Source organism: Nicotiana tomentosiformis, chromosome 2 (assembly GCF_000390325.3).
Source record: "Nicotiana tomentosiformis chromosome 2, ASM39032v3, whole genome shotgun sequence".
NCBI classification, from domain to species: Eukaryota; Viridiplantae; Streptophyta; class Magnoliopsida; order Solanales; family Solanaceae; genus Nicotiana; species Nicotiana tomentosiformis.
Genome location: NC_090813.1, coordinates 607,212 through 617,984, shown reverse-complemented (window position 1 = coordinate 617,984; position 10,773 = coordinate 607,212). Strand labels below are relative to the sequence as shown.

The following is a 10,773-nucleotide window of genomic DNA, read 5'->3' as shown; positions in this document are numbered from 1 at the left end:
AAAAATAATTATCTTGAATTAACTAAAAAAAATATAATTAATTTATAATTGTAGAATAAATTAATTTGTTCTTGTGAATCGAACTTTTAGGGTATGAGTTAAATTTCTTTAGTTTAGTTAGTTTATGTTTAAACTCGTAGGATATGAATTGAAATTTTAGTTTTTAGGATTTGTTCTTGTGAATTGAACTTTTAGGATATGAATTGAACTTTTAAGATATGAATTGGACCTTTTGGATATGAATTGAACTTTTAGGATATAAATTGGTGTAATTAGAAAAAAATAATTATCTTGAATTAACTAAAAAGATATAATTAATTTATAATTGTAGAATAAATTAATTTATTGTTGTGAATCGAACTTTTAGGGTATGGGTTGAATTTCTTTAGTTTAGTTAGTTTATGTTTAAACTCGTAGGATATGAATTGAAATTTTAGTTTTTAGGATTTGTTCTTGTGAATTGAACTTTTAGGATATGAATTGAACTTTTAAGATATGAATTGGACCTTTTGGATATGAATTGAACTTTTAGGATATAAATTGGTGTAATTAGGAAAAATAATTATCTTGAATTAACTAAAAAGATATAATTAATTTATAATTGTAGAATAAATTAATTTGTTCTTGTTTTATTTGTATAGATGGAACATCGTACTTGGATGTACAATAGAAATTATCCTAATCGGCGGGGATTGCGGGAGGATTTTGTAGAAGGGGTTGATGATTTTATTAGACATGCAATGTCACTTCCACCATACCAAAGTGAAGGAGCAATTAGGTGCCCTTGTGTCAGGTGCGATTGTATGAAGTTTAAAAAATCGGAGGAAGTTAAGCTTCATCTTTATAGGAAGGGGTTTATAGAGAATTACTTTGTGTGGGCTAATCATGGAGATATCGATGGTAGCCGTGGGATATTTCATAACATGGTTGTTGGTGAAAGTAGTAGGTCGGTGGAAAATACAAATCTTGATTCTAGAATTCAGGATATGGTTGCGGATGCTTTTGGGGGTGAGCCCAATGAAAATGTTGAACAAACTCCTAATGATGACGCAAAATATTTTTATGAACAGTTAGAGGAAGCTAGTCGTCCACTACGTGAAGGAAGTCCGCACTCTGAGCTGTCTGTTGCAGTTAGATTACTAAGTATCAAATCTAATTGGAATATTTCTCAAGCAGCCATGGACTGTTTCATTGACCTTATGAGTGAACTAGTTGACCCTAATATCAACTTACCTGGTGATTTCTATAAGGCGAAGAGATTGGTTTCTAAGTTAGGACTTTCGTCAATGAGAATTGATTGTTGTGAAGATGGTTGCATGTTATATTATAAAGATGATGCAACTTTAGACAGTTGTAAATTTTGCGAAAAGCCTCGTTTCAAGAGGCTTTCTAGCGGGAATATGGTCGCTGTCAAGGCAATGCATTATTTACCTCGTATACCTAGGTTAAAGAGGTTATATGCGTCGATGAGTTCTGCTCCTCATATGAGATGACATTTTGAAAATAGAAGACCACCTGGTGTTATGTGTCATCCTTCAGATGGAGAAGCTTAGAAGCACTTTGATAGGACATATCCAGATTTTGCTAGTGAACCAAGGAACATTCGGTTAGGTCTGTGTGCCGATGGCTTCACGCCTTTTTCTATATCTGCGACACCATATTTATGTTGGCCTGTCTTTCTTACACCTTATAATCTACCACCTGAGTTGTGTATGATTAGTCTATATATATTCTTAAATTGTATTATCCCCGGTTCACGTAATCCAAAAAGTTTGATTGATGTATATTTGCAACCTTTGATTGATGAGCTCAAACAATTGTGGTATGATGGTGTTGAAACATATGACATATCAACCAAGCAGAATTTTAATATGCGTGCTAATTTAATGTGGATTATTAATGATTTTCCTGCATATGGAATGTTGTCTGGGTGGATGACTGCTGAGAAGCTAGCTTGTCCTTACTGCATAGAAAATAGTAAAGCGTTCACTTTGAAACATGGCCGAAAGCAATCATGGTTTAATTGTCACCGTCAATTCTTGCCTGATGATCATGAGTTTAGAAGGATGAAAAATGCATTCAAAAAGAATAAAGTGGAATATGATTCTCCACCTCCGATACTTTCAGGTGAGGAAATTTGGGAGAGGGTCCAGAACTTCAGTAAAGTTACTGAGGCTCCACCTTATAGATTCCCCGGATATGGTGTTAATCATAATTGGACGAAACAGAGTATATTTTGGGAGTTGCCTTATTGGAAGGATAATCTTCTCCGACACAACCTTGATGTCATGCATATTGAGAAGAATTATTTTGATAATTTGTTCAACACAGTGATGGATGTTAAAGGTAAGACAAAAGATAACCCGAAGGCTAGAATGGACTTACAAGAATATTGCAGGAGGCCTGAATTATACTTGCAGACAGCAAACAATGGTAAGGTGTTCAAGCCCAAAGCAAGTTACACATTCACTTTGGAGGAAAGACGACAAATTTATGATTGGGTTACGAAATTAAAGATGCCTGAGGGTTATGCGTCGAATCTTGGAAAAAAGTAGATATGGAGGTAGGGAAGTTGAGCCATTTGAAAAGTCATGACTGCCATGTTTTCATGGAGACCTTAGTGCCTATTGCATTTTGTGGTTTGCCTGAAAGAATCTGAAAACCCATCACAGAGATTAGTTTGTTTTTCAAAGACTTGTGTTCTACCACATTAAGGGAAGAAAACCTACTTCGGATGGACCAGAACATCCCTGTAATTTCTAGTAAGATGAAAAAAATATTCCCATGTGGTTTCTTTGATATGATAGAACACTTTCCAATACACCTTGTACACGAGGCATGACTTGGAGGGCCTTTTCAATGCAGATGGATGTATCCCTTTGAGAGGTAATATTATAAGTTTGATGTAATATTCTATTTTATTTGAATGTTATTGGTTAACATGAGATTATGTAGGACAATTGGCAAATGCAAATAATTTGTTAAGCAGAGGAATAAGATTGAAGGATCTATATGCGAAGCTTATCTTGCAAAGGAAACTGCATATTTTTGTTTTTATTATTTTGAGAGTAACGTGCCATGTTCTAGGAATAGGCCCAATAGGCACACGGTCGAATGTGTGAATGATCCATTATATCCACCAATGTCCATATTCAATCAACCAGGCCGATGTTCTAAGGATGTTAGAAAGAGAAGTTTGAGTGATATGGAGTACAAGTCAGCTACACTTCATGTGTTGCTAAATTATCCCGAAGTTGTACCATTTCTCAAGTAAGTATTGATTTATTAGTTATCAAAATGTAAAATTTACTGTGACTACATATTGATGCAACTACTAAAAATATTTGATATGTCACAGTCACTTCGTGGGTCAATTTGGCTATGATGCTGTATATACGAGATTTGATACGTGGTTCAAACAGTTTGTAAGTGTATATATATATATATATACATATGTAGTGAATGTATAAAAATTAATTCATAAGTTGTGCTAACTTATGACTTTTTTTAACTCTATCTAGGTAAATAATCCAAATAATGGTATAAATTAATTTTTGAAAGATATATCTTAGGGACCTGGGCTTCAGGTCACAACAATGTCTAAGTACGTAATGAATGGTTATAAGTTTCATACAGAGGATTGCTCTAAAAATAAAAATAGCAATTCCTTGGCATGCAAGCTCAGATCAGAACTCTCCTATCTAGTGGAGCTTTTCCGTTGCCCCGATCTCGTGAGTCATCTCCAGAGGGTCGACCTCCACGTAATCGTTCCTCCCGCCCTGCTTGTGATCGTTCCTCCCGTCCTCCCCGTGATCGTGCTTCCCGTCCTCCACAAGACCGTTCTCTATATCGTCTTATAGATGAAAGTTCATCAGACGGTGATGATGATGTTGTACAAAATACCTCTTGACTTTTATATATTTTGAACTAGACAAATAGAACCAGTTTTGAACTAGTTATAATTAGTTTTAACTTGGTTTTGGATTTTTATGTTCAATTGAACTTTAATTTGTTAGTTTTAAAGTATTTATTTAATGTTTTGGTTGTTGTTGTTGTGTTGTTGTTGTGTTGTTGTTGTTGTGTTTTTGTTGTTGTTGTTGTTGTTGTTGTTGTTGTTGTGTTGTTGTTGTTGTTGTGTTGTTGTATTGGTATGCTGGCAGGCGGTTTAGCTGCCAAAACAGGCATTTTATGCCAAAATTAAACCCAGAAAAACTGACCAACGTTGGTCGGTTTTTAATAAAAAAAATAAATTATTCCAAAATACCGACCAAAGTTGGTCGGTTAATGAACATTGAATTCCCAGAATTCAACACTACCGTCCAACTTTGGTCGGTATTTTGCTTGCATTGTTGAGATTACCGACCATAGTTGGTCGGTAATGTTTAATTTTAATTAGTTTTAAAAAATATATATTTTTAATTACCGACCAAAGTTGGTCGGTTTTTTTTAATTTTAATAATTAATAAAAAAAATATAATTTAGTTAAACCGACCAACTTTGGTTGGTAAAATTAAATTAATAAAATATATTTCCGACCAAAGTTGGTCGGTAAGTAATTAAACTTGTCAGATGATCGTTTTAATATACCGACCAACTTTGGTCGGTAAGCCATTTCGACCATCAAAACACCGTCCACACCATAATGGTCGCGTTTTGGTCGGTATTTTGCCATAACCGACCAACGTTGGTCGGTATTTTTGGTCGGTTTTTAGCGAATTTCTAGTAGTGTTATTTATTTATATACCCAACATCTCTTCCATGTTTTGTCGAATTCGCCTAGGGTGTCATATTTATAGACATATTTTGACGGTTGATTGTTGTCGTTTAAACAAATTGATTTAAGTTATATATGCTGACATTGTAAAGTTATTGGTTACACCACATTATTTTCTACTTTTAGGTTACGATATCATACTTATATATTATGAAAATTAAAGTTACTTGTTTTTATATATCTGCTTTATACGATGATATAAAAAATCTATCCCAAATTATAATTGCATCTTTTTCTTAATAAACTTTATAAGAATTGTTGAGTAGATATATCCTAGAATATCGATTAATGAGAGATTTAAAAAAAAAATATTTACATGAGAGATACCGATTACTTCTCCGTTATTCGCTAGTGGTGCATTCCCCACGTTGCATGTAATGCATGCACGCAGCCGCTATTCTTTCACACACTGCGCTTTTTGCCTTCAACTTCTCCTTGGACGTACAACAAGAAAATTCTGGAAAAAAAATATCAAAGCTAATTCTACCCTCTTAATTTAATTCTCTCATTTTTAACAAATTTTGGTTGGACTTTACAAAACTACAACAGTGTAAATTGTAAAAAGCATTTTACCGTACGTGTTACGTCTGTTTAATTTTGTCTCACCATTTCATTAGTTTTTTATACTACAACTTTACAAGTCAGAGAACACGAAATGATTGCCACCACTCACATTTATAAAGGGGAAAAGAAAGGATTTTCCCTCCCCCTAAGGATTCTGCAGATAGCAGAGAAACTAATAAAATATTACTCCCTCCATTTCAATTTATGTGAATCCATTTGATTGGGCACATAATTTAAGAAAAGAGAGAAGACTTTTGAACATGTGGTGTAAAATAAGACACATATATTTTGTGTGGCTATAAATCATTGCATAAAGGTAAATTGATGCCAAAAAGGATAGGGGTCATTCTTTTTGGCACGGACTAAAATGGAAATAGGTTCACATAAATTGAAACGGAGGAAACATGTAATTTATTTTTGTATAACATTTTTCGTAAAGGTCGCTAGCTCTAGGGGAAGAATACAGGTTTATTTTATGTATTAGACATTTTGGTAGGTGTTTGGACATAAAAATTATAATTTTGAAAAAAAAAATAGTATTTGGAGTTAAGTTGAAAAAAAGTATTTGGTATTTGAAATTATATTTGGACATGCATTTCACTTGAAAAAATATTGCAGTTTTGTGAGTGAGAAAAAATATTTTTCTGAAAATTTAAAAAGCGGTCAAAATCACTTTTTGGTTTTTGAAAAACTCATTTTCAAAATTTTTCAAAAACTTACAAAATTTCATAAACAAACACATTTTTTTTAAAACTTTAAAAAAAGAAAAGAAAAATATTTTATGGACAAACGGGCCTAATATACCGGAGAAATAAGTTTCACAATGTTCGCTACTCAGGATATCATTTGAGTTATGGTGGTTTAATTAGTAATTATGAAAGAGTAATATATGATTCACTTATTCTGATAACAAAATCAATTAATATATTTACACTTAATGCTAAATTAAATGTCGTCTAAATGTTTCGAAAGTAAAACTTGTTCAATTAGTAGTTTCTAGGAGTAGTTTTAAACTTTTTCGTAGGTTTTTTAATATAGAATTTTCCCCCAAAATTAAGTACATATTCTTTTGATTGCAAGCGCATTTGACCTACATCACACCCTTTTGGAGTGTAACCCTTCCCCGGATCTTACGTCTCGCAAAATACTTTGTGCACCGGACTACTCTTATTGCAAGCGTTTGAAAGATGATTAAATTAACTCTAAGATATATCATTCAACTTACAATGAAAGGACCTATCCTTTTAGGTCGAATTAACATTAAGAGTTGCGGTGAGTTAACTGAGATCTTCCATCCTTAACCAAAGTCTTGGGTTCGGATAATGAAAATTTTGAAATCCCTAGTAGCTAGATTGAACGCTTCCCCTTTAATAGGTGCTACACGACGTGAATCTAGATTAGTAGGTCAATGGATTCCGGACACCGGATAATAATAATTATAAAAAGGGGGCTATATTTTAAATAATAAGAAATTATTAATTATACCCCTTTACATTGCCAAATAATAGCACATGTAACGTAGGGAACTGTCAACAGTAAGAGCAAATATCAAACATAATTTCTGTTTCATTCTTGCGTATAATTATCACGTGAATATGCATATTAGCCACAATATTTTCATTTCCAACAATAAAAATGCTAAATATGACAAAGGAATATTATAAAGCCAAATCACTTGCCTATAATGTTGTAGCCCTATGCACTACACTTCATGCCAAAAAGTCAATTAACTGAATAAAGATTAGAAAACTGTTTTCTGTGAGGGAACTTTACAACCACCCCCCCCCCCCCCCCCCGCGTTTTGCTTGAAGAAGTTTATGATAACTGACTTTCGGTTTTTGTCATCTCAAAAGTCCTCTATTTTCTGTATTATTTTATTCTGTTTAATGAACCAAAAAAGAAAGAGAAAAGGAAAACCAGTTCAGGTCATTGACATAATATGTAGAGAAAAAGACTTCCAATCCACATAAGCTCAAAGTGCTTCCTTTAGCTTCTTGCAAAAACTTTTAGTTAGTAATAATTGTTTAGATCATTTTTTTTTTGTTTCTAAAGTCTTTAACATGTGACCAAGATATGCCAATGCTTCTCTTCTTTCTCAAAAATTTCGATCTTGGAGTATAAAGTAAGTTACATTTTTCAGTTTTCTTGCTTTTTATTCCACATGTATTTCACAAAAGACCACTCTTTCATGAGGTGTAAAACTAAATAATAAAAAGAAAGAAACAAGTTGTATATAGATCTCTACTATAAATATCTCAACTCAAACTGCTCAATTACTCATCATCTCAATTCTAATCTTCTCAGTTTTAGTCTTTAATCATTTCATATCTCATAAAAAAGATGAAAATGGAGAACCCCATTTCTTCTCTTTTTCTTATTTCACTTCTCTCCATTTTCTTGACTGAAGCCATAGCTGATGTTGTGACAATATTAAATGTGCTGAATTTGGGGGCAAAGACAGATGGAAAAACTGACTCAACAAAGGCTTTTTTAACTGCTTGGGCAGCAGCTTGTGGCTCTTCAAAACCAGCCAACATATTTGTCCCACAAGGAAAGTATTTGGTTAAACAAGCACATTTTAAAGGAAAATGCAAGAATAGAGCCATAACGTTCCAAATTGATGGCATACTCGTTGCACCCTCTGATTATAATGTGATTGGAAATGCCAAAAATTGGCTTCTGTTTGAAGGTGTTGATGGAGTTTCCATTCACGGTGGAATTCTTGATGGCCAAGGGACTAGTTTGTGGAGTTGCAAAGCCTCGGGCAAGAACTGCCCGAGGGGCGCCACGGTAAGTTGTAACATTTTTACGCTATCAGTGTAATTATCTTTAGTTTATCTTTTAGGTGACTATTGATGGTGTGTAGTATATAAGTTAAAATTTTGAAGTGTTTTACTTGTATACATTGTTAACATTTGTACTATGCTGGTCACATTGGAGAAACAAATTCAAAAGTTGTTCATATCTCAGAATTAGCAATTCTCTAAATTAGTGTAACGTACCCTTTAAATAAGGATAAACAAGTACTTTATGTAAATAAGTGTCCAAGTATTTTTTACCCTGGTATTATGGTTTATTTTATTTTTTCAAAAGCAGAATTAAATTTTCTATTGGTAATAATGAGTTTTGACCTTAGACCTTAAAGAATCTTAAATGCTGCTTTTGAACTGAAATGAAATTCAAATTCCTTATACAACAAGTAGATGCTGTTTGCCTTTAAAGCTCACCAGAATATTTATGTGCTTTCTTGATATTTGCAGACTCTGGGATTTTCCAACTCTAACAATGTAGCAATAACAGAACTAACCTCATTGAACAGCCAAATGTTTCATATTGTCTTCAATGGGTGCAAAAATGTGAAGTTGCAGGCCATTAAAGTTTTTGCCTCTGGCAAAAGCCCGAATACAGATGGCATTCACGTACAATTATCGTCTGATATTTCAATCTTGAACTCAAAAATCAGTACTGGAGATGATTGCATATCCATCGGTTCAGGAACTACTAACTTGTGGATCCAAAATATAGCTTGTGGCCCTGGCCATGGAATCAGGTAATAATAACTGCAAATAGCCTTCCATTATAAGTGGGATATGTAACCTGGAAAATAAGGTAGGTAACCTGCTAAAATAGGCTAAAATACAGTGATCGCGTAAAAATATTTACATTGTCAATGAATAAGTTAAATCCCTAATACAATGCTATGGTGGTGAATTTTGTTGCAGCATTGGGAGTTTAGGCAAGGATTTTCAAGAAGCAGGGGTGCAAAATGTGACAGTCAGATCAGTTATATTTAAGAACACACAAAATGGTGTGAGGATCAAAACATGGGGTAGACCAAGTACTGGCTTTGTCAAGAATGTTCTTTTCCAGCATGCTACAATGATTAACGTTCAAAATCCAATCGTTATTGATCAAAATTATTGTCCATATAACAAAAATTGTCCCGGCCAGGTATGAATTTTCTAACACTACATTTTCCAGACAATTCCTCATTTTCTTGGATATTTAACTTTGTCAATAGGTGTCAGGTGTGAAAATTAGTGATGTTACATATCAAGATATCTATGGAAGTTCAGCAACACGAGTCGCAATGAAATTTGATTGCAGCAAAAGAAATCCATGCCAAGGAATAAAATTGGAAGATGTACATCTCACTTATAAGAATCAACCAGCTGCTCAAGCTTCATGTGCTAATGCTGCAGGAACAACTTCTGGCATAATTCAGCCTACCAGTTGTTTGTAAGGGAAAATCCAACAAAAGGGGTTCTTTCCCTTCCTTTTTGTAAAAGTATATTTAGCTCTTAATTTAGATAAGAGAGCTAGTGGTTTTATTTAATTGGTCAGACTAGGTATCAGTAATGTTTGTAGGCTGTAGCTGTCATTTTTCTTGGGTTGAAATTAGAAATGCTTGCTTGAGCCTGTGGCGTGCCTGAATCTCCTGGCCTAGCGACGTTAGTTCAAAGCCATAACCCAAACAAAGAAATTGGTTCTCACTATTCATTGTAATTGAATGTCTTTCTCGTTTGCTCTATGAGATGTGTCAATTACATGTTTTTATTGGTACATATAGGCAAGTAAAATGTTCAATTCATATCTGAATTTTGTGTTAGGGATATAGTAGATATGCCCTAGATCCAATCTCATATGTGATGATTTGAACATATTTTTGTGAACATTATTTGATATAAAAATATATGGCATTTGATATTCTTTTATCATAGTTATTATCAATTGCTTGATTAATTTGATAAGGTCCGTGATTAAAATTTTGAGATTTGTCATCGTGATGGAGATCATGATAATGAGAGTGAAGTTTCTTATAATTTAATCTAAATTTGTTCTTGATCGTATGATTATTAATTTGGACATTGGTAATCCAGTTAGATCAATATTTATGTGATCGTCTTTATGGGATAAAGATTAGTTGATCTCATTAACTAAATCACATAGATAGATGATGCATATAGAGATATCACCATTGAACCGGCTCATTGGATAATTCCTAATAGTTAGAATTACCATAAACTGTCAATAGGATATTCTCTTGAAGAATGTGATGTAAGAGTTTCCTTTGACCTGAGATCGTCATAGTAATTGGCAAGTTATTTGTTGTGCTTTGATGCTAGACACATATTGTCCTAGGGCGATAGTTGAAAGGATATTGGGTATGATTGAATACTTGTAGAATTAGTGATTGATCAAGATGGAATCTGTCAACTCTTGGTAATGAGTTTAAGCTCCATGTTGTCATGAATTATAAATGACCAAATTAAGACCTTGGCCAGGGCAATTGAATGAAAGAAGAAAAGAGTTTCTTAGGTCATTCAATGGTCGATTATAATTGACTTGAACACATAGTTGGTCGCCTATTAGGATTTGACAGTTGAACCATATCCTAGGTTGACCCAGAGCTATAAGGACAGAAGGAATTACTA

General features: G+C 33.5%; 1 protein-coding gene across 1 annotated transcript; it reads left to right on the top strand.

Moving 5' to 3' along the window:
- The first annotated feature begins 7,290 nt into the window (after positions 1-7,290).
- Positions 7,291-9,910, top strand: LOC104089507 (polygalacturonase-like). The gene is made up of 4 exons (XM_009594424.4): positions 7,291-8,128; positions 8,599-8,888; positions 9,061-9,289; positions 9,360-9,910. The coding sequence occupies exons 1-4, from the start codon at positions 7,679-7,681 to the stop codon at positions 9,579-9,581; spliced, it is 1,191 nt and encodes a 396-aa protein (XP_009592719.1). The 5' UTR covers positions 7,291-7,678; the 3' UTR covers positions 9,582-9,910.
- Positions 9,911-10,773: the final 863 nt, after the last annotated feature.

Bases quoted from the DNA above. Each gene is read 5' to 3' on its own strand.
- LOC104089507 (XM_009594424.4), top strand. From the start codon at position 7,679: ATGAAAATGGAGAACCCCATTTCTTCTCTTTTTCTTATTTCACTTCTC. The intron at 8,129-8,598 runs GTAAGTTGTAAC...TGATATTTGCAG, and splicing joins ACTGCCCGAGGGGCGCCACG to ACTCTGGGATTTTCCAACTC. The intron at 9,290-9,359 runs GTATGAATTTTC...CTTTGTCAATAG, and splicing joins ACAAAAATTGTCCCGGCCAG to GTGTCAGGTGTGAAAATTAG.